The following is a 23187-nucleotide window of genomic DNA, read 5'->3' as shown; positions in this document are numbered from 1 at the left end:
CTATGACCAACACAGCCAGAGTGTGAATCACACCTGCCGTGCATTTCTGCCTCTGCCCACAGTTAATTTTAATCACCAGAAGGAAGACTCTTGGCCAGAGAAGACAGCAAAGAGCAAAGCATCAAACACCCTCATCAAGGGGAGCCAATGCCACAGGGAGGTATTCATTTTGCAGCTGGAAAGCTGCATACTGGGCATCAAAAGCAAGCAAGGAGGTAGAAGTAAACCGAGATGGGCAAGGCTGAGGTGGGTTCTCTTTTTCCCCCCTCTGAAATAGCGTGCAGTGATCAGTGGTGTGTGCTTTGACTCAGTTTCCTCTGGCTTAGCTCCCACCGGTGCAAGTCCCACCTGTGCTATAGGACCACAGCCTAGATCCAGAAAAAGAACTGAAAGACTCAGCCTCCAGAAGAGAAGAGAACTGCCTTCACAGCTCTGTCGGTACCTGGCAGAGGGAACACGGGGAGGCAGCTGTCCATGTGGATTTTGAACGGCACAGGAAGATGAAAGCTTGAACTGGGGAACAGCAGGTTTATGTCAATGTAGGAAAGCCACAAGCTTGACAAAGCAGGAAAAAACCCTAAACCCCTATGATTTCTACCTTTGATGTGTTTAGTGGAGGATCGTGTTTCAGACCTCCAACAAAGTCCCGCAAGTGTCTTTTTTTCCCCAGAACGCTTCACTTATTCCAGGGTCTCCAAAACGTTTCAGCTGGGAGGGGTCAAAATGGCTTTTTCCTTGCTTGGGCTCTGGTGATGATATCCTCCTGCTGCACAGAGATGGAGCACAAGACATGTGCGCACTGGGCTTGATGACTCTAAAATGGTGTCTCCAAGCGAAGCCACTAACCCTGATGTGCCAAGTTTGGAACTGAAAAGCCTCCTTACCACCAGCCCCATGCCCGCTATTGGCCTCCTGCTAAATAAAGGGGTCAAATTCAATCTGAAAGCATTCCTGATGAGCAGTGTGAGGACACAGGAACCTGCTCAGCCCCTGACAATCTGGAAGCGATGCCGGGTACAACAGCTGCTCCGCTGGAGCACCGCAACAGCAAAGCTCCCCAGTGCACCGCGACAGCTTCAGCGCGCGAGTCCCCGACTGTGCAAACTGCTTTCAGAATCAATTACCCAGCTCAGCCTCTTTGGGCAAGATGCAACATCCTGCTTCTGCTTCCCTCTTTTCCCTGCATCCTTATGAAACAGAAGGCAGAGCAGTGTTAGGATGCCATTTTAGCAGGAAAATGCGAAGGGGCTCCTGGCTCCAGGCAGAGAACAAACAGAAAGGAACAGAGAACAAACATGCACCCATGCAGAAAGGAAAGCCAGGAGCAGGGTGCCCAGCAGCTGCCAAAGGACTGACTGAAGTTAATGGCTGAGGAACTGCACAAGAGCAGAAAGATGAAGTCTGTGACTCGAGAGAGGGTAGCGAGCTACAGCCATGAGCAGAAGGGCAACATGAAGACAGGACATGGATGCCATGAGGAGGAGAAAGAATATATTAAGAAACTGCAGGAAAAGCATGGCCAAGTTCTGTTTTGAAGCTCTGTTCAGGAGAATCTATGAAGCAGGGTGCAGGACTGCAGCTCCCCTGACATGGTTTTAGATGCCAGACCAAAACAAGATGATTTATCAACAGATCTCTGTTTCCTATGAAGGAACCATCCCCTACACCTCATCCATGCAGATAGCCAGGTTCCTCCACTGCACCCCCCTACCCCTGTGTGAACCTCAAGGGTAGAAAAGGCATAAGAAAAGAGATTTGACCAAAAATCCGTGAAGGAACCCTGTTGTCTTCTCCCAGATCTGCAGCTCTGCAGCAGCTCTAGCATCCCTGTCCCCTCTTTGTCATCTCTGCCCCCAGAGGCAGTGCTGAGCACGCATTTGGAAGGGACAGGAGACGAGCTGGTGTGGAGGAACAGCACAGCCCAGAACCTCTGCCCATGAGCTGCAGGCAGGGACCTTCCTCCCAGGCTGCCTCTGGGATGCCTTTTGTCTGGACCTGGAAATACCTTCAGCTGTGGCAAAATCCCGTGTTCTAGATTTACATGAAAGCACAGCACTCACCATGGCCCGTGCTGTAGCCACACACAGCGATGGGGTCAGAGATGCTGCTCACCCATCCCCTCCTAGCAGGGTGCCGGAAGCAACCCAACGCAGGCACCCTCAGAGCTCCCGCTCCTTCCCCGCAGTCTGAGGGTGGGATGTGAAGGCTGCTTTAACTATTAACCATTGTGCTTTGTTTTCCCTCTCCACTTCACAGCGCTGGCTCTTCGGAGGCAGGAGCAGCTTTACGGAGCACCAGCCCTGATGGGACCGGCCATACCCACCCGTGGCTGTATAATCCCTGACAGGCTGCTCCCATTACCTTTAATGGGAACGACATTTGCAGATGAACAAGAGAAGAGACTCTATTGCCTTTATATTATACCACCAATTAAGTACTCAGGGTCATGTCCTCGGCTGATGTAAAGTAGATGAGATACACTGAACTTAATGGATCTCTGCTGGTTTACACCAAATGAAGGGCTGGCCTTGTCTCTCTTGTATTAAAACAGCCGAACCGTTCCAGCAGTCTTCACGTTTAACAGCTTCGTGCTCCAGCCAGGCTTTTCTATCACTCCAGTCCATAAACCACAAGCTTTATTAACTAATAATTAGTTTTTCAAGTTAAGTTTCACAGTCATGTTTTAAGAACTGCTGCCCTCGGGGCAGGTGGGAATTCTGAAGGGACTGGAAGTGGTGGGAGGGAAGCAGAGGAGAGACATCACCAGGCTGCTCAGGAGCTTCAGCCCCTGACGATGCAGAGGGGCTTTCCACAAACGTTTTGGCATCTCCTGCCCCTGAAAGTGCCTGGGAGTTTAGCATCTTGAGTTCATAGAATTCAAGCTGAGACATTTCTCTTGCAAACACAGAGCTGATTTTAACCACACCACCAGCCTCACGGGTTCTAACAAGACTCCTGAGCTGTGCAAAAATAAGCCCGAGTGCAAGTACCTCCCCTAGTATAAGCACTGGGGATCACCAAGTTGTGAAGTAATAGCTGAATATCCAGAGCATTTCTGGCACAGGGCAAGCAGGGTGATTTGGAAGGACATATTTCCTCATTTTCTTTGCAGTTGTACATAACTGATCACTGGGCAGAAAAGTGGGGTGATGCGGGGCCACATCTGTCCCCTTAGGTGCTGCGCTCTCTGCATACTCAGGTGTCTTAAACATGCTGGCCCAAAATACAGGAGCTAAACTTGAGAAGAAAGCTGGATTAAACTATAATCATTATTTTTCTAATCACAGATAGCTGACTCTCACATGAAAACACAACTTCCCAACCAGCACACAGCTTCAGCAGGCATGCAGCTTGCCCCTTTTCTTCCTTCTGTACCTGGATTGAATAAAGAATATTTAGAGCATTTCTGCCACTAGAAGGAATAGAATCAATGTTCTGTACAGAACTAGGGGGGGATATCACAACAGCCTACCAACACCAATGTTCTCACCGAGGAATGCAATACGGATAGCTCTTGTGCAATAACTTAAACAGTACAGATTACTACTTGGGGAAATAAAAGACAACATAACTTTGAAACTTGAAAAGCTCTTTTCTTCGTTGTAATCAATTGCAATAATCCATGTCAGTGATTTAGATGAAGATCAACTTTACCTTTCTTTGCTGATGACACAAAACTAAGAGCAATATAAAACTTAAGTGCATTTGCGCACAACTAATGGATTGGATGTGGCATGTGCCAATGGAAGTCAGTATGTATAATGCAGTATATACTGGATGCCAAATTAATGGGATCATTTAGGCATTCTGGAACACTTGTGGCATTGAGCTTAAGTCATTTAAGGAGCCTGGCAGGGGTTGATGACCTTCCATTTTCAATAGACCGAAGAAGCTTTGTAATACTGTAGGCAAAACATGACAATGAATTTTATCCTCTCCATCCCACTGCTATTTAGTCCAAAGCTAAAAGACAATGAAACCAAGACAATGAGACTGTACCTGGTGTCCCTGATAAGAAATACATAAAAATACAGATTCACCTGCACAGGGAGGTGGAGGTTCAGGCATGCAGACAATGGACCAGACACTGCCAGGTTTGTGCGTGCACTCCAACCTTCCTGCTAAGCTTGAGCACCTTCCCTGGGCCACCAGGTTCACACCAATCTTCCATGCTGCTCACTTCCTACACTGATTAGTTCCCAAAGGAAGGTGATCATAGCACGGAGGGAAACGCATCTCACTGACAACATATAGTTACCCGATGAGGTGCAGAGATTCGTTCAAGCTGCTCAGATGAGCGACAGAGCTGGAGACTGAGCAGTTCTCCCTTGTCCCCATTCTCTCCCCATGAATTACAGCACACTGCTCCAAAATGCCAGCAAACAGTCCCTCACTAGGACGAGGCAGAGGTATGAGCTGGGTCTAATCCCTGTAGTCCTGCCACTGGGCAGAGCAGCCAGGAAGGACCCAGCAAACACCACATGCTGCTAATGATGCTAGTTCTGCTCCCACTCACTCTTACATACCAAAGTGTGTGATGGTCCCCAGAGAAGCAGCAGCACTCAGCTGGCCTCTCAGGAGATAAATACTTCCAGGTTCAGGCTGGAAAGTTCACTGAGGATCAACACCCTTGTATGTCCCCTTGATGTCTGCATATGTTCCTGGGAGATCCAGAGGCAGATTTCACTTGGGTTTTATTAATTTGACTGCTTAATTTTGAAGGTATTTTGAAGAATGGCCTAAAGTTTGGATGTGCACGGGCATTTAGAGCCAGCTCCGCTCAGCAAGCTCAGGCCACCTCTCAGCAGAGCACAGTGCATGGATGTCCAACATCCCAGTGGTTCACTGGGCTCAGATCACCCGGCACAGTGTGCAGTAATGCATCGCTCCCACAGAAGAGCTGGAACATTCACCTGTGCTGCCTAAAGAGCACGAGACCCATCTCAAACATCCCTGCTCACAGTCCCCAGCATTTCCACCTCTGGGCACATCCTAAAAACGACACGTGGACATTTCTGACTGCACGGTGCAGAGATGCCTTTAGGCAGCTAGCTCCTATTTTCTGCAACAGCTTGGAAAGAGTATTTTATCTCTTACCCTCAAACTAAATGCATGGGAGCAAGATATCTAAACACCATTACTGCTTCAACCTGAACAGCAGATTTTTAACGTACCTGAAATGCCTAGAAATGCAGAAAGACCCTCCAAAAAGGGGGAAAAACACATAGGTGCCGAACTGCCACCAACTGTGCTATAGCCCTGCCCATCAAAGCTGACTGAGTGCCTCCAGGAGGCAGATTTAGATCTTGAAAAGCAAAGGGGCATGAAGAAGAAATATTTATTCCACTGCTTGTGAGCCAGGAAAAAGTTAGGAGCTTAGCAGACACCAGAGAGTGGGCAAGGGAAACACGCAGTACTGAAGGAAGATGCCCTAAAGAGCCTAAAGCAAATGGTGTGGCTAACCCCTCTCCCAAAAATGCCCACCTGAAGAGAAGGCAAATACCTTCACCCACCTGGTCCAACTTGCTCAAGCAGCACAGGAGGAGGGGTTCTACCACCTGAGGAGGAGCAGCTGTACAAGTAAACACTCACCTGGGTCAGTCATGGCCCTTAAATTATTCCTCCTCAGTGCTGGGGATGGTTTCAGTGCAGAAATACGTGCTTCGAGGAAAAGTCATAGGTGTGAGATGTAAATCTCAGTATTATTTATGCTATAATAAATGAGCTAAATTATTACCTAGCTGAGCAAAACACTTCAGTAAACCAAGGCTTTGAATATTGTGTAGTTTGCATGTTTAACAGGACTGGGCTTTCATCATGGAGCGGAGGAGGAGAGCTAATAACCCATTGATTTCAAGGCCCATTTAGGAAAAGAATTGCCTATAGAGATCTGATCACCATGCATTACTTCATAACATCTAATACCCTGGGCATGAAATAATGCTGAGATGTGCAAATTACAGAGCCATTTTTATCCTGAGAGGGGTTGTGCCTGTACATGCAAGCTGGGGCTGCTTCGGGTTTGGGCTTAAAGCGAAGCCAGGAGGGACTTGGAGGGATGGGTTGATGTTTCTTCACATGGCTCTGATCGCCCTGAGCTCTGCCCTGGGCACCCATCTGCTCAGCCCTGCACAGGAAATCACTTACACATACCGTCAAGCAAAGCTCAAAAAGTGACCTGCCCGAAGTTAAGTCCCACTGATAGCTCAATAAGCCTTAACTCTTGTTGCCTTTTTCCACAAACACTGTATCTACTGGGCTTAAAACTTCCAAAGGAGGGAATGTAAGTGCGCAGCATGGGCTTCCCAGAACACACATGCACAGAGACAGCTTTTCACTTGGAGATTTAAGGCTGCTTTGGAAAGACCATCCCAATGCTAAGAGTTATCAATTTCATAGCAGCATCGAGCATCAACATATTAAACCTCCCAGCTCAATGAGATGTGCTGCATCTCCAGCTCTCTCAGACCACATCTCTAGCACAAGGATCACACTGACTGTGCTCAAATGACTCCTTCAAATGCGCCTTGCTGCAGTACAGTTACAGGAGCTGCTGCTGCCCTCACGCTGCTGCACACCACTGGTCTTTATCCTCTGCTAAATTGAGTATTTTAAGAAGCCTCCCATGGAGGTAAAGGAGCGTTTTGTGATGAGTGGGAGGTAGGATAAACCCTGATCCAGAGCCTGCCCTGCAAGAAGCCTGTTTCAGAAACTGGGAAGTCAAACTGCTGCCCATACACAACGGCCCAACTCAGGTCATCCACCACACAGCCCAAGTGCAGTACTTGGACAGGACAGCCAACAGGATCAGGACAACAGCCAGACCACCCCTAAAAGGTGCCCTCTCCTCTGTGGGGCAGCCACATCCCCTAGGATTATGTTCCTTGGAATGGAGAGGCTCAAGCTGGTAGGGTCTAAAGTCCATGCAAGCCCCTGCGGTGGCTTTGTCTGTTAGTGGACCTTCAGAGTTACACAGCAGGGACCATCAGACAGCCCTGCTGCACCCAGGTCAGGCTGGCAGGGAGCACTGCTCTCACCCACAGAGAGGGAAGCATTGTCTGTTTGTTCCCACTGGTGTTTCCCTGAGGCTCCGACAAACACTGGGTTTACTGAACAGAGTAATTGGAGATAACCCCCACGTCTGTCCCCTTCAGCACGACCGCTCGCATCAGTACCCCGACCACCCATGCACTCCTGCCTTACATGACGTGGATGCACGAGGCAGCCCGTCTCCCTCGCACTCAGCACATCTCAAAGCCTCGAGACCAGCTCCTCCAAAACAAAGACACCGGCCACAACCCCCGCAAGCCCAAGCGCGCAGCTCCCACTGCATAACCCCCCCCAGCCGGTGGCTGTTCAGATGGAGGAAGGGTTTCCGAAGGCCTTTGGCGAGTTTGGGGTGCCCCGAGGCTCAGTCCCACTGACGGACAGCAGCGGTGAGGGACCCCCGGCCTGCCTGGGCTCCAGCTCAGACCTGCCGGGCATCGCTGCTGCTATGAATAACAGGGCTGGAAACGCTCCGTGGCTTTGCGCTAGGTCCTCGCCTGCCACAAAGCTGATTACTGCAATATGCAGCATCATTATGCTCTCTGCAAATACGCAGCTTCTGGCTTACAGGGATTTGGAAAAAAAACTGCAGAGAAATCAGGGATACAGAAGTTTATGGTCGTGGTACGCACCAAGAGTTACAGAGCAAGGCTGGCTTGAAAACAATTCGGTTTATAGATGTTAGGGGTACAGATGTAACATCAAATACACGTGTGAATATGGGTACCGTTTATTCCGACCCCTTGAATTATTCAGAGCTTGACTCTACCGCAGCCAGCACGCGGGTTTCTCCCGGTTGTTCTGCAAACACTATCCGGGTTTTCTCCCCTCTGTCCTGCGTGTAGTGCAAGCATGTGGGGGACAAACCCAGCACAGACCCCCCAGCAGGACCCACGGCCCGGCCGCCCGCTATCCCATGCATGGGAAAAGGACACGGGAAGGGCTGGGGTATGCGGTGGGGACATGCACTGCGGGGCCCTGTCGCCACTGATACATCCCCGCGTTGGGTTTCCCCCCCTCCTTCCCTACCAGACACCTCCCCTCGATCGCTGTTTTCTGGCGCTGGCTGCACATGCCCGGCCGGTGCTGGGTCCCAGCATCGTCACCCACGGTGGGGCAGGATTCGTTCCCGCTTTCGGGCCTCTTCATCTTTCCCCCTTACAAACGAAATTCCGGCTACAACCCAAGCCTGTGCCTCGGTACCGCTGAGAAAGGGACTAGCAAGGGAAACACTGTTTTAACCTGCTTGGCCGTCCCAGAACAGCCGCACCGCGGCCGGGCAGGGGAACAGCCATGCCCGGGAGCGGCGGGCAGGTTCTGCCGGCTCCTGGTGACCGGGACTGCGCTGCAGAGGCAGCCCCGGGGCCGGTCCGTGCCTGGAACAGCGCTGCTTTAGGAAAACGTCGTTTTTGCAGCTTCCCCCCTTGCCACCTGGAGCCGCAGAACTACGGGAGGTTGTGCTTAAAAAAAAAAACACCACCAAAATAACACTACCCTCCCAACCCCGGCCCCTCGGAAAAAAAACAAGCCAGGAAAAAAAAAAAGAACAACCCCAAAACAAACAAACAAAAAAAAAACCAAACGAAAGCAAAGCCACAACAACCAGCCCACCCCTCCGGGGGCCGTTAAACGGGATCCGGGGAGCTGGCACACCGGCAAGACGCGGTCACTGCCCATCCTCTGCCAACGCGGGTCCGCGCAGCAAAGGCAGCGAAAACGAAACGCGATGGGCGCCGGCCGGGCGGGGATTCGGTACCGCGGCCCCGGAGGGGAAAAAATACCGGGGACCGGCGGGGCCTCGCACCGGCCACGCCGCCGGCTCCAGCGCCCCGGTCCGTTCCCGTCCCTCCCGGCCGCTCCAACGCGGCGTGGCCGATGCTGTCCCAAACCCGGGGCTGTTCCCCGCGGCCCCGGCAGAGCGACCGGGAGCACCGCGGACAGCAGCGGCGGAGCCCTGCCCCGAGCCCGCCCGGCGCCCCGGTCCCCACTCCCGTCGCGGCTCCGTTCCCGCCGGCTCCTCACCTGCACCTCCGCGGAGGGGTCCCGGCTGTTCCCGGCGCGGCGGCCGCAGGGAGTGGAGAGGCGTTTTTAAAGAAAACGTTTATTTACACGTCTCGGCAAGTACAAAGTATTATACATGGTCTGTGTCAACCCCAAATCTTCTTTATTATGAAACATAAGGCGCTTTCTCTAGAGTCGGCGGCGAAAGGAGAGGGTGCGGGTGCTCTTTCGGTGCACTAAAGCTCATCGGCTGAAAAGGTGAGGACAAAACCGGAGCGTGTGCTGCCTGAAAGGAGCCCTTATTACTACGGTGAATGAATTACAGCTGACATTAACTTCACCTGGGACAGATGGAAGCTACCGCTTTTCAGCTTAATAGGGTTTCCTAAGCTAACGAGTCATCACCGGCTCCACTCAGTCCCCTCCGCTAAGTGATAGGTAGGTATTTTTGTTTCTTTAGACTAATCTCAGAACAGGGAAAAAAAAAAATAGCCTTTTGTTCCAAAGCCAACACAAAATACCTATGTTCAGATTTCGATATAAATAATCGAGGTTTTATATAATTCCATATTAATAGTGCCCAAAATCTCGATGCATAAATAAATTAAATTATTAACACTTCTTACAAAAAGTGACATATTTCCCTTCCTAGTGGAACATCGACACGAATATACAAGCAGAGCGTGGGGCCCCGCGACGGCAGCGCCCGGTGGCTCCGCTCCACTCCGGGCCGGCCTCGGGGAAGCGCAGCGGCGGCCCCGGCCCCGACTCCGGTCCCAGCCCCTGTCCCTGTCCCAGCCCCGGCCCCGCGGGTGCCGCTCGCTGCCTCGGCGCCCGCCCCGTCTGGGTCGAGCCGCGGCCCCGCGGCGGGGGGGAGCCGCCGGCCGAGCTCTGCGGGCGAGTCCGCTGCGCGCCCGGGCTGCCGGGCTCAGACGAGGGAGGTGACCGGGGGGATCTTGGCGCTCTCCTCCTCCCAGGGCTGCAGGTTCTGCAGCGCGAACAGCGACGAGTTGTGCAGGCACAGCGGGTCCGGCTGGATCGACTCGTTCAGCGACTTCTGGAAGGCGTCGTGCTGCAGCTGCAGCATCAGCCGGCTCGCCTGCTGCCGCTCGGCCTCCCGCTCCTCCGCCGTCTGCCGCCTGCCGAGGGACACGCTCAGCCCGCGACCCGGCCAGCCCTGACCGCGGCTCCGCGCTGCGGCCGGAGCATCCCCGGCGGCCGCCTCCTCGTCCCGGGCGGGCACCGCCGGGCAGCGGCAGCACTCGGCCTCTGACGGGGGCTTCCGGGCGGCGGCAACGCCGGGGAACCCCCCGCTGACCGGGAATTCCCTGATCCCGAATATTCCCCGTTCTCCCCCGATATTCCCCCGGGTTGATTTGTTTTCGTTTGGTTTTTCCTCTGGATAATTCCCAGTTTTTCCAACCATTCCTAGTTTTTATGAATAATTCCCGTTTTTTCCATTAATCCCTCCGTTTTTATGAATAATTCCCCATTTTCGATTAATCCCTCGTTTTTTACGAATAATTCCCCGTTTTTAAAATAATCTCTCGTTTTTACAAATAATTCCTCGGTTTTTAAATGATCTCTCGTTTTTACAAATCATTCCCCGTTTTTTGAATAATCCCTCGGGTTTTATGAATATTTCCCCGTTTTTTTTCGAATAATGACACCTTTTTTACAAATAAGTCCCCATTTTTTTCGAGTAATCCCTTGTTTTGATGAATAATCCCCCGTTTTCCGGATAATCCCTCCTTTTCCGAATGGGGGACCATTAAAAAATAAAGAATTGAAATCATAATTATAATGATAACGGTAATTACAGCGCGAGTCTGACAACATCGATCCACCCAGCCGTTCCGCTGCCGGCAGCCGGCAAGGGGCCATCCCTGCCGGAGCCGGGGCTTGCCGGGGAGGGGGGGGGGGGGGGCTGCGGCGGGACGGGGCGGCCCCGGGGGCGCAGGACTCACCGCCACTTGGTGCGCCGGTTCTGGAACCAGGTCTTCACCTGCGCGTCTGTCATCTTGAGTGACTTGGCGAGGGCAGCGCGTTCGGCCGAGGCCAGGTACTTCTGCCGGTGGAAGCGCTTCTCCAGCTCGCAGATCTGCACCCGGGAGAAGGACGTCCGCGGCTTCTTGCGCTTCGGCGGAGTCCGGTTCTGGTAGGGGTGCCCGATCCGCCGGGTCACCGTGAAGGGCGTCAGCGCCGCCGCCGCTGCCCGGGTGGGAAGCACAGGGGTCAGTCCCTCTCCCCCACGGTGCCAGCCTCCCCCCCCTGGGGCCGCTGCTCTGCCCGACGGCCGCCCCGACGGCCCCGCAGGGACCGCGTCTGCCCCCGAGGTGCCGCTTCCCGCTTCTGCCGAGGGAAAACGGGGACGAGCGGGGCCCGGCAGCCCCCATCGCCGCCAGCCCCGGGGATGCCGCGCTCCCCACGCCGGGAAGAGAACGAGTTTTGGGACGGCGGCGGGCGCGGCCAGGGTAACCGTCCAGCGGGCAGCCTCGGCGGCCATCGCACTGCCACTGCCGGGGCTATTTCGTTTATGTACCGTTTGTTTGCCTCTCCGTTCGTTGCCGGGGGACGGGGACCGTCCCGCTCCGCCCCGGCGCCTTACCTGTGAAGCGGTCCTTGACGAAGCGCCTGCTGCTCTCCATCCAGGGGAAGTTGAGGCTGCCCAGGCTGGGCACGGCGGGCATGGCCGGGATGGCGCTGGAGATGGGCGGTGGCACGGCCCCGGGGATGGGCCTGTGCGCCGGCACCCGGATCACGCCGGCCGGGGCCAGGCTGAGGTTCACACTGTAAGATCCAGAGTCCTCGAAGGGCGCGGCGATGGCCGGGAACGGGGCCGGCAGCGCCGGGTAGGGCGCGCCGCCGCGGCCGCCGGGGCCGCCCAGGAAGGCCGCGCCGTCGGGGCCCCGAGGGGGCGGCGGGGCCGCGCTGTCCTGCTCGGGGCTGTTGAGGATCTGGTCGATGCCGAAGCTGATGGGCTCGTGCTGGCCCTGCGCGCCCGCCGGCGGCTCCATGCTCCGCCGCCACCGCCGCCGCCCGCCCGCGCGCGCTATAAAGGCGCCGCCGCGCTCCGCGGCCCGGCCGGACCCGCCGAAACTTTGCCGCGCGCGCGCCGCCCCGGCAGCCGCCCCGTCATCTCCGCGGGGCCGCCGCGCGCCCCGCCGCCGCGTGCGCACCCCCTCTCCTCCTCCTCCCGCCGCCGCCATTGGCCGGCCGCGACCGGCCTCTGCGCTCCCATTGGCTCCCGCCGCTCCGCGCCGGCCTCGCGCCCGGGCGCGGGGACCCGCCGCCGCCGCCGCGGTGACATCACCGGGGGCGCACGAACAATGGCGGGGGCGGGGCGCGGGGCCGCCGTCGGGGCGCTCTCGCCGCGCTCCGTCCCCTGCCCCCCGCCCGCCCGCAGGACCCGCGGCCGAGCCCCGCTTCCCCCGACGGCGGCTCCGCGCGCCCTGCGCGGTCCCCTCCCCGCACGTCCCCCGGCCCTGGCCGGCGGCCGCCCCGACGGCAGCGCGGAGCGGAGGGCAGAGGCGGTGCCCGGAGCCACGCAGGGCGAGATTCCGTTGTGCGCCCGGGCAGCGGGAGTGCCCGGCGCGGCTGCGGAGCGAGTTTGCAGACGCTCCCTAACGTCCAAATTGGACTAAAGGCGTTAAAAATTAAATAACGCTCAGCCGCATTTACTTAGTTTCCCGCTTACAGAGGGAAATGAAAACAGGGAATAGAATTTCCCTGTTAATAGAATGTAATGGCATTTGATCAGCACCTGGCAGGGCGATCCCGGGATGCCGGAGCCGTGACAGGAGGGACTTGATTAGTTTTTAGAGCTTAGGATTCAATTACCGCAGCGCGCCCAATCGCTGCGGCAGCGGGGCACGGACCGACCCGCCGGGAGGGTGCCGCTCCCCGGGGGAAGCCAGGGCCGGGCTGAGCCGTTCGCGCCCCGCACCGGGCGCTGCCCCCGACGGTCGGCTCGGAGCTGCCGGCGGAAGTTTCCCGGCGCGGCGGAGGCGCGTTCCCGCCGGCCGCCGTCGGGGGGCTCCCCGGCCGGCAGCGCCCGGTGACACGGCCACAAGCCCCACACGCCCCTTCCCCGCGGGGGTCCGCCCGCTGCCACCCGCGGCCCCGGGCAGCCTCAATCGGATTGTCCCCGGTCGGTGCGGCGGGTGCGCGCGGAGCCGCCATCCGCGACCGCTTCCCCGGAGCGGAGCGAATCGGATTGACACGATCGCGGCAAGATGGTGCGGGGCCGCCCAGAGGCAACGGGAATGGCCGCGGGGCTCCGGCCCTCGGGGGTCCGGGCCGGCGGAGAGGGCGGGGAGGCGGAGGGAAAGAGAGAAAAGAAGGGGAAATAAAGGGGGGGAAAACCCAAACCCAAACCAAGAGAGGAGGGAACCGGGGGAGGACAAATAAATAAATAAATAAAGTGACACCGAGTCCTGAATCAGGGCAGGCTTTGTTAGAGAAAATTGCAGCTTGATCTGCATAATGGGAACGCGGGCTGCCCAAGGCTATCTTTTTATTGCATGTGTGTCTGCTGTTATCAATTTTGTGAACGATTTCACAGGGAGCCTGGCAGACTTGAGCTGGAATAATATGCAAAGATGAGCTTTGAATAATGAATGATGTGCTTTTAAACCAATTCCAAAGTGTCTGTGATAGTACAATATGAAAAGGGGTGATAAGTAATAGTATATTTAAAAGGCGCTAGTATGTTTTTATTACTATATTTAAAAAGATATCTATATTATTTTTGTGAAATGGATAATATATCACAGAGTCTTTGATAATCAGCTAAACAATACATTTTTCTTTGGGAAAACTCTCCTGGTTTTACACAGTTAAATATAGAGTATCAGCGCACAGCTTTGTAACACTCGGCTATCTTATTAAATATTAACTCTATTTTAATATTAGCTTTTAAATTTAATATGTTGACGTTCTGCAGTTTTACTTTAATTACGTTTTATAATTAATAACCCGGGACCTATGGTGTCCTTAAACGCGGCTCCCCCGCAGCCGCCCCGGCTCCCCACCCCTCCGCGGCCGGGGGCGCAGCCCCGCGGTACCGCTCCGGGCCCCGGGACCGCCTCCGGAGCGTTCCGAGGCCCCGAGCCGGGCTCCGCTCCCGCAGCCTCCCGCGGAGCACCCCGTCCGCCCGGCGAGGAGCGAGCGGAGCCGCGGCCCCGACGGCGCGACCCCGGTACCCGCTCCCCATCGGTCCCCTCGGCTCTGCCCAGCGCCCGGGGCCGGGCGGGATGAGGGGCACCACCCGTGCCCAGGCTGCTCCTCGTAGCAGGGGAGCCAGACCCTGCTCAGAGCCAGCCCTGCTGGGCAGGGGGATGCAGCGGGACCCCCTCAGCAGGACCAGGGCACCTGTAGCTTGCCCATAGTACCCTGTGTCAGGGAGCTCTCTGTCACAGGAGTGCATCAGTTAAGCCAGGCTCCGGTCATGGCGCAGCATGGACTTTGTATGGCCCGGCACAGCAGGTCAGGGCATGGCGCAGTATGATGCAGCACAGCATGGCCTTTGCTTGGCATGGCATGCAGTGCCAGCCACAGGCAACCTGCTGCAGGGGTGCCACTAACCCAGGCCCTGGGGAGTTCAGGAAAGGAGAGCTCTGGGGCAGCTGTGGGGTGAGAGGTGGAACACTGTCATTCCCTGTAAACTCAGGCAGCATGCTGTACAAGTGTTCACTGCGATGTGGTGCCAAGCCTGATGCCGGCAAAACAGAGCACGGTGCAAGCGCTGCTGCTTTGGCCAGAGGGACCCCTGCCCAGTTTGTCACTGGGAATCACCAGGCACAGAGACGCAGCATCTGCCTCAGCCATTCTTGAATCCCGGTGCAGCTCCCAGGTCTGGCTGCCATGGGGGGACATGGATGCGGATGTGCCACCACCCGCCACCATCACTGCGTTCGGTTTTGGTGTGCACTTGCACTCCTCAGAGTCCGGGATGTCTTTGGGCTCGAAGCACAGTGGGCCCTACAAGGAGGGAGGGTGTCCTCACAGGACCTGCCTGTGCCAAGCAGTGGCTAATGCCACCGTTCACCTCTCAAAGTGCTTCCTGTGGGACGAGACAACAAAAACTCGATGAACTGCACATGATGAACCCAGCCCCAGTTGCTTCTGCCTTTTAAGAACGAGGCAACTCAAGCAACATACTTCCTCCTCAGCACCGGGCATCTCTGTATCTGCACCTGGAGTGGGTTTGCTGGTGGTGACCCCAGCTGTGCTGCTGGCACCAACGTGTGCCACAGCCACGTCAGGGCCCTTTGGCTGTGCCACCACGGGAAAGAGCCAAGGCTGTAGATCTGGGGGCCATAGACACTCCTGGAAAGCAGAGGAGTGATGGGGATGGTTCCTCTCCAGGGCATGTCCCAGTACCATGGAAAACTAAATCCCCATCCAGAGGTGGCTGGCAACTCCAGGATAGTATTTAGTGCCTGGGAGTGGTGAGATCGGGAAGTGGCACAGGCTGGTGGGTAACGGCATGCAGAAGGGCTTCAGCTCCTTCCCATCCAAGGTCTCTGGAGGTTCTCCAAGGACGAGCACACTACATGGGAGCAGGGACAAGGGGTCCCCGCTGGGACCAGACCCAGCACTGAGCAGCTGGAGACTCAAGAAGGGCCATTCCCCATAGCGGTCTCAAGCATCGCTCCTGCCCCGTCATCCTCCTGCTACCCTGGGGCAGCGACAGCTGGCACAACAGGGACCCAGAGCAGCCCAGAGATTTGAATCTGGCTGCACCCTGAGAGGGTCCCCTGCCACCCGAGCCAGTCCCGGCACCGCACAGAGGCCCCCGGGAATGGCTCAGACCCACGGGCCAGGCAGGATGCACACCCTGACTGGCACACGCAGCATCCCTCTGTGCTGCACTGCTGTAAAGTAGCCTCTGTTAAACGTTTCCTGTCAAAATCTAGCGTGGACCAATTGATCCATTACAGCCTTGGTTTTTTTTATGTTTATCATTAATTATTTTCAAATGAGGCATTTTGCTTCGAAGGTGAGAGGGACAGGGACCGGGCTGGGAACGAGACCAAGAGAAAACACTGCAGAGCTCCTCCAGCCTCTCCAAAGCGGTAGCCAGCCTTTTATACTAATGGGCCGTTAATTGATGGTGCATTACTGCGCAGTCCCTCCCGAGCTGCCTGGCGCAGCCGCCCGAGCGCAGGGGCCGCAGCGTGAGGGATGCTCCAAGCAGGGAACTCAGGGGCTGGGCGGCCCGTTCGGGTGCACAAGGTGCTGCTGGTCGGGCTCCAGCAGCTGATGGAGGGGGTCAAGGGGCTGCTAAAGCCGCCCCCGTCCGGAGCGGTGCTCGCACACGGGCCGCGATGCTGCGCCGGCTGGAGAGGAGAAACCATCCCCGAGCTTGGGAGCCCTTCACTTGGAACAGCCACCGAGCCTGCAGCTGCTGACACAGCTGCAGGGAGAGAGGTGCAAATGCTGGTACCCAGAAGGTGCCCCCACAGTCCCCAGGGCTGCAGTACCTGCAGAGCTCATCCTGCGGGACAGTAGCAGCAAATCAACCCGCAACAACGCAATGGGAACGCAGGCTCAGGGTCTTCAGTGAGCCCAGGTCGTTATAAAGGGCTTGATCGCACCTGAAATGCTGAGCATGTGCTTTATGGTCCTCGTCCCGCCTCGAGGAGCCCCACAGAGCAATACCCAGCCCCGTACATCTGTTCAGCCGCTTCTGCACTTCAGCTCCTCGCACACTGCCTCTTCCCCAGCACTCTGCTGCGCACATCCTGGGCTGTGCCCCTCGCACACTGTCCTGCAGGGCCGGGGGTCCAGAGGCTCCAACTTCTCCAAAGGCTCCTTCCTTCAGGGCCTGGGACCTGCAATGGTCACAGCGACCCTCACCCGAGGTACGGCCTGCAGCCGGAAGCCAGTGCTTAGAGGAAGAGGGGTTTGATGAGTGTCTGACCTCCAGCTCCTGTCCTCAGCTGCATCTTTATGCTTCCTCGCTGGTGGTGGCACTGCCACAGACAAATCCCTTTTCTTTAACAGGACGCTAAAGGCGATGTCAGTGCTCACGTCTCAGACCCTTCTGTGGTCCTCAGACCCTCCTTTAACATGCAGGAGCTCACATGCTGGGAGCTGGTCTCTAATGCCAGGCAACTGAGGAGCCATGTGAGCCTGAGGCTGGTGCCAGAGCCCAGCACAGGGCAGCAGGAGGCACCCGCCGTCCCCTAAAGGCATCGCCTGTTGCTTCAGGTTTTGTCTGTTCCCATAGGGTGACAGGAACAGCGGTATCTTGCCGCAGGAGAAAGTAGCAGCAGACGCTGAGATGCTTCTGCTTTAGCTCCTGGCTTTGGCAGCAGAGCTCAGAATGAGCAAGGCCTGCTCTCCACAGCCTGTTCTAGATGGATATTGCTGCACAAACCCGGCACGCTTTTGGGTGTTTAGCACATCACTGACTACAGACAATTCGTGTGGAAGCCAGCACCACAGGGGACAAAATAAGTTGTTCTTCATCCGTGGCTCTGGAAGCAGCATCCCTGCAGGCCCGGCAGGGCGATACTGGGGTTCAGGCTGGAGAGGGACACGGGTGCTCTGCAGCTGGGCATGGGAAGGGGAAGGACGAGGGGAGAGTCAAAAGCAGCTCGGGTGCAGCAAGCTGCTGCCTGAGCTCTGCCTGCACCCACCCGAGGGGACACCTGGGCAGGGGCACACAGGAGGGTGATGTGGTCTTTACCCTTGTGCCTTGTCCTGCAGAGTCCTCCTCGTCGGCGCTAACCCCGGGTGCGAGCCAACAGCCGCCGGGGCCCCGCAGCGGCCTCGCTGCACACCCTGGGGTTGGAAAGGCCCCCGGGGTGCCTGTGGCCGTGCTCTCGTGGCCCGCACCCGGCTCTTGGCGCTTGCAGAGCGGGTGCTGGGTCCCGTCAGCCCGCAGGGGCTGCAGCAGGGCCGCCTTTGCCGAGGCAGAGCTCGGGTGCGGAGCACTCTAAGGGCCGCCCTGCCCTGCCCTTTCCTGTGCGCTCGGGAGGGCTGCACCCGTCCTGGCTGCAGGCAGCAGAGCTCCATCCATGCAGGCAGGCTGAGGGCTGCCCTCATCAGCCCCTTCCCCATCAGCCCAAGTGTAGTCCCCTTGTCCCTCCCCTGCGCGGAGGAGCTCAAGTGAATGGAGGCTGACTGGTGGTAAAACCTCGGTGCAGGGAAACAGTTAAACCCTCTCACAGAGCGCAGTTAAAGGTGGCTGCAGCCCGGGAGGATGAACGCGCTTCGTGGTTTCAATTCACATTTCAAAGCACATCTTTATGGGGCTGGTAACCTTAATCATCGTATTAAAAAAGCCAGAACTTCGGTTTAGTTCAAAATCTATGCACTGGTCCATGAATGCCCGAGACGAGATGAGATGGGGAAGGTACAGGGGAAGCGCTGGGGAAGGAACCACAGCTCAAACGGAAGAGAGCTGAGGATGACGGGCAGATGGGGCTCAATTTCTTTCTGCCAGCTCTGATAAACTCAGGCTGCAGTGAAGCCGACAGGGAATGTCCTGGTACCGGGGACAAACCCTGCACGATGCAGACAGCTGGTCTCCCCGAGCAGCAGCACCAGCCTCAGGTAGGAGGAGAAGGCTGGGAGGTAGCACAGGGCTGAGGCTAAAGCCGGTAAAGCAGCCGGTGTTCCCACACAGCTTCCTTCTCTCTTGCATTCTTATTTTATACACCAACACGCAGCTGCTGCCAGGTTTTTCCACTAAATATGACTTTTGTTGGGCAAATTACATTAGGATGGATGCCACAGGTATCCATTAAGGTTTATTTATCGTGATACTGTTTGGATCTCACACTTATAAATAACTTATGTTATGGCTTTTGTTTGTAGAAATGTAACTTACATATTTTATTATGCTTTCTGTAAACCTCAAGAAGAATATTGTCAAAGAAGCGCCTCTTAACAGCAGCCTAAACTACGGGACATAAAATCTACACTAACATTATTTTTTAATACGGCAAGGAAGCGTGTTATCCCTCTGCAGTTTGAAAGGTTTGCTGTCATCATAAACTCGCGCTACAATAAAACATTAACAAGTCTAAGGAGTGATCTGTAAGGTGTGCATATACCGGGGCTGACTTGGTTCAAAGCCTCCTTATGCAGGCAGGGCAGGGTAATAAAACTGAGCAGGCTGCCTTTACCTGCTCCAGCGCAGGGGTGAAGGCTGCTCTGGGGGGGTTTGCTCTTCCTTGCAGGGGGGCAGACACTTACCTGGGATTCAGCAGCTGGTGCTTTTCACTGTGATGATATAAAACACATTTTGGGGAGAATCAGACCTGGTTTAACGTCACAGAATCCCAGACTGGTTTGGGTTGAAGGGACCTTGAAGCTCATCCAGTTCCAACCCCTGCCATGGGCAGGGACACCTTCCAATAGACTGCATTGTTCAAGGCTCCCATCAGATTCCCGCGATGGCAGCACTCCAGGTCTGAGAGGTGTCTCCTTCCTGACATTCCCATTCCCTTGTTTCCACCTTTTTCTTTTTTTTCTTGAAAGCAGAAAGAAAATTCCATCCCCTCTAAAGGCACTTCTGTCCTTATAAAACGCACACGAGGCATTACATGTGCTCTGTAAACACGAGGCAGTTCTGGGCTGTACCCACTTCGACAGCGCCCTTTTCTAAAGCTGACAGTAAAGACTCTCAACAAAGAATCTGGAGCCATAAACCACACTATTTGCTATACTATCCATTTCCTAACCTAAAAGCAAGTGTATTTGTACCACCAGCTACTCCAAGCAAGTTCCTGTTGTCAATCGTTAACCAAGGTTGAAATGCTGTTCAAACACGTGTCTTGAGCTTGACCAGTTTAGAAGATGCTCTTTAGGATCTCACTTGTAAGTTGTAACAAGGGATGTGTTAAAGGGGAATTTTCAGAAACGTACTTGAGTGCTCCGGGGAGTCTGTAGCCATGTATTAAACCAAGTTATTAACTATGAAAGCAAGTTATTAAGTATTAAAGTCTCAGCGCCAAGTTATGGGGACACAGGTTCCTCCTTTACAGTATGCCAAACTTCAGCTCAGATTTCAACAGGGAACGGGCTGGTGTGCGAGCACACACTCCCGGTGTGCACCCACTACTTATTTCCATTGTTGGGCAAAGAAAGTGGAGTCACAGAACCCATCAGCTTTCATCTGAGCCTGCGACACCAACACACAGAGCTGTGGGGCTACGCGAGGGCTTCTCCATCAGAAATGCAGCATCACCGAGGCACCATGGACGAGGGGCATGGAGAAATCCTTCCCCAAGTCCCAGCTCACCCCGAGACCTCCACACACGTTCCTGAGATGGGGTCTGCAGCTTTTAAAATCCCATTTGGCAGCACAGATCCCGGTTTCCTTTAAGGCTCAAAATGGAAAGTTAATGACCACACTAATCCGTACGTGCTCCATGTGCTGATAAGGATCGCCCACTGCCTGCAGTTTCCAAAGCTCGGCACACAGCACCAGGCTGCATGCAGGGACACCCCAAATCTGCAGCTTTTGAGTAACCTCAATTGACTATTTTCTGTTGGCAATCAGAGCCTCTGGCTGCAGAGTAAATACTTTCTCCAGCTGAGCTTAAAAGTACACAGAAAACTGCCCAACAGTATTATTTCTTTTCAGATTTAGGTCCTCCAACTTCAAAATGTGCAGGGAAAGAACAGTTGCAAAGAAAAAAATGGGAAGGCAGCAGTAAGAAATACTGGTATGAACCTTTCCTCCCTGCTGACCACCATTAAAAATCCCCGTTCTTATCTAAACAGTGGGGAAATATTACTAAATGCACAAGAGGAAGCATGAAAAACACATTAAATCAGTTAGTTACATAAGAAAAAATAGTAATAAAACCCCAAGCCAAATCAAACCCAATCTCAAGCGCCTGTAATGGCACCAAACAGCTTTGCTACTACCTGAACTTACTGCTTAAATAGTTCAGGTTTTTGGTAGATCTTGCTTCAATTCACTTGGGTGTTTCTGCAGCTCACGTGGTGCCTCCTGCCCACCATGGACCACGCTGATGGTTCCCACAGCCCAGGATCGTGAGTTCCAGTGTAAGCGTTGGTCTGGGGGAGGAATCTTGTTCTGGTAGATGCTGCACTTACCGTCCCCTGAGAGGTGGAGACAAAGTTGCTGAAGTTGCTGTTTCAGACGCACAAATTCATCTTCATTGCGCCACATGCGGTTTATACATGGGCTGTAAGCCTCTGTAACTATTTGCTTGCTTTTTTTGTACTGGTGGATAGGTTTTGTTCTTTTTAAACAGTGTTTTAACAACTTTATTTTCTTCTGTGCTTACATTCTCAGTTTTCTTGCTACCCATTAAGCTTAAAATGCTCATTTTTAGCCTTCTACATTGTTGTCCACATTGTCATTAACTGTGCTGAAAAGAAATATATAACACTTCGTAAAAAAATAGTGGATTTTATTATTTCAGGAAGCTGTCATATAAAATTCACATTGGCTTTCATCTCATGTTCAAACAGATACGACTTTAGGGTGAGCTGGGGAGTTCTTAACTGATGAGATATTATTTACTATAATGTGTAGAGCTGAGAATCATTAACTGATACAAGTTTAGAAGGAATGCATATTTATTTTGTTCTTTGGTTAAGTACTGTTTCTACACTGTTCCATAAAGATAAAATAACAGGATAATAAATTTTGATAAGAAAGGCTGAAAACGTCCTTCAAACTCAGATTTTCCATCATTTTCACTGTTATAAAGCCTTACATTTAGGCCAGAGATACAAAAAGGCAGAAGATATCTTAAAAAAATAGTTTTCACAAGGGTCAAAAATCTATCTTAACAATGTAAGTGGGTCCCCAAACGTTCAGGGCTTGTTTGTTAGTCAGTGCTCTGGTCCCACAGTCACTGTTAACTCATCATATCTAAAGTAACGGGATCCGAGGCCCCTTTGTTGCGCAGGGCTTCAGCCATGTCTCTGCGAAAGATTGACATATTCTGAGTGAACCTGGGAAAAGGAAAAGCCAAATGTTTGATTAAAGGAGACCGGATACTGTGAGAGATTTATTTCAAAAACCTAAGAAGAAAAACAGTAATGGAAATTTGAAATGAGAAGGAAAACAGAGGAAAACTCACAAACAGAATCACCGGGTGCCCTCAAAACCAGTCCTATCAAATACCAATGAGCACGTAAACACGTATGGGCAGTATCAGAAACTCAGCCTACCACATGTGAAGATGTGGAACATTTTAAAAGTCAGCTGGGAAATCAATGCAACAAGAAACCTTTCCATCTCCCGTGACTTGGAACATGTCCCTTCTCTCAAAGCTCCAGCAATGGTCTCTTTGGGACACGTCCAGATGGCCGTCAAGGCCTGGCTTTCTCCACCTACCTTCCTCCCTCGTGAGTGGTGTCAGAGTTCAACCTGTGTCTCAGTGAAACGCGGTACCATCACCCATCTGGCACAGAAAGCAAGCGGCAAGGTGCAGGACGTGAAGTCTGTCTGGTGGCCATCACATCCAGGACTGAGTGTCAGCTCTGACTCAGCTTGTGTGACAGCCCAAATCTGATCTACTCCCTTGGCCTATCCGTACCTCAAACAAAGAGTTTAACTGCCATTCATCACATCTCATGTATGCATTTGAAGAACCCAAACAACCCAAACCCACTCCAAAACAAGATTCACAATGCCAGACATGTATCACACCCTGCATTTAGGGCTTTTCAAATGTTCTTTTGTTTGTTGCCTCAGTGCTATTTGCTTTAATTGCGTCAGACTTTGCCAGCTTCCCTAGAAAAGCTCCTTAGGGCTCCTTCCTGCAGAGGACTCTTTGGACAAGTGCTTGGAAAACTGATGGGATCTCAGCAAAGGTCTCTGTGCAGGACCAGGGTAATAACCCTTCCTGCCTGCCTCCACTGCACTGCAGTGGATGGGTACATCTGGCACTGTGGTAAACTGGGGCATGCTGTGGAAATACAGGATGCCATCAGGAGTTTATTCTTTATTCTATTCATAATCTTTTGTGTTTGTGCTTATTTCCTTACTAATGGAAATTGATTTCTGCTCAATTTTAAACAATCACAGTTAAAAGAAGCCTCCTGTTCCACAGGATAGATCTGAGCAGGATTACAAATCAACAGCTGAAAACAGAAAAGCCATCATATTAACTCATGCTGCTTGCTGGGGAAGTG

General features: G+C 53.9%; 2 protein-coding genes and 1 long non-coding RNA gene across 4 annotated transcripts in view; all 3 read right to left on the bottom strand.

Annotated features, from left to right (window-relative positions):
* Positions 1 to 9899: 9899 nt before the first annotated feature.
* Positions 9900 to 12065, bottom strand: TLX3 (T cell leukemia homeobox 3). The gene is made up of 3 exons (XM_061457220.1): positions 11657 to 12065; positions 11016 to 11259; positions 9900 to 10187 (listed from the first exon to the last, which is right to left on the bottom strand). The coding sequence occupies exons 1-3, from the start codon at positions 12063 to 12065 to the stop codon at positions 9977 to 9979; spliced, it is 864 nt and encodes a 287-aa protein (XP_061313204.1). The 3' UTR covers positions 9900 to 9976.
* A 2273-nt stretch (positions 12066 to 14338) lies between these two features.
* On the bottom strand, positions 14339 to 16665 carry LOC133271275 (uncharacterized). Its single transcript, XR_009744049.1, has 2 exons — positions 16536 to 16665; positions 14339 to 14675 (listed from the first exon to the last, which is right to left on the bottom strand). It is a non-coding gene; the product is annotated as an uncharacterized LOC133271275 (long non-coding RNA).
* Positions 16666 to 21431: 4766 nt separating this feature from the next.
* Positions 21432 to 23187, bottom strand: part of RANBP17 (RAN binding protein 17) — a 153074-nt gene continuing 151318 nt past the window's right edge. For both annotated transcript variants that reach the window (XM_061456415.1, XM_061456414.1), the window contains exon 27: positions 21432 to 22002. In XM_061456415.1, the coding sequence (XP_061312399.1) occupies positions 21906 to 22002 (97 nt within the window). In that variant the 3' untranslated portion in view covers positions 21432 to 21905. The remainder of the gene's footprint in view (positions 22003 to 23187) is intronic.

This window comes from Pezoporus flaviventris, unplaced genomic scaffold (assembly GCF_033815535.1).
Source record: "Pezoporus flaviventris isolate CSIRO_AGI_PZ_B2104156 unplaced genomic scaffold, CSIRO_AGI_Pfla_v1 ptg000023l, whole genome shotgun sequence".
Lineage (NCBI taxonomy): Eukaryota > Metazoa > Chordata > Aves > Psittaciformes > Psittacidae > Pezoporus > Pezoporus flaviventris.
Note: the sequence above shows the minus strand (reverse complement) of the source record. Positions and strands in the feature narration are given on the sequence as shown.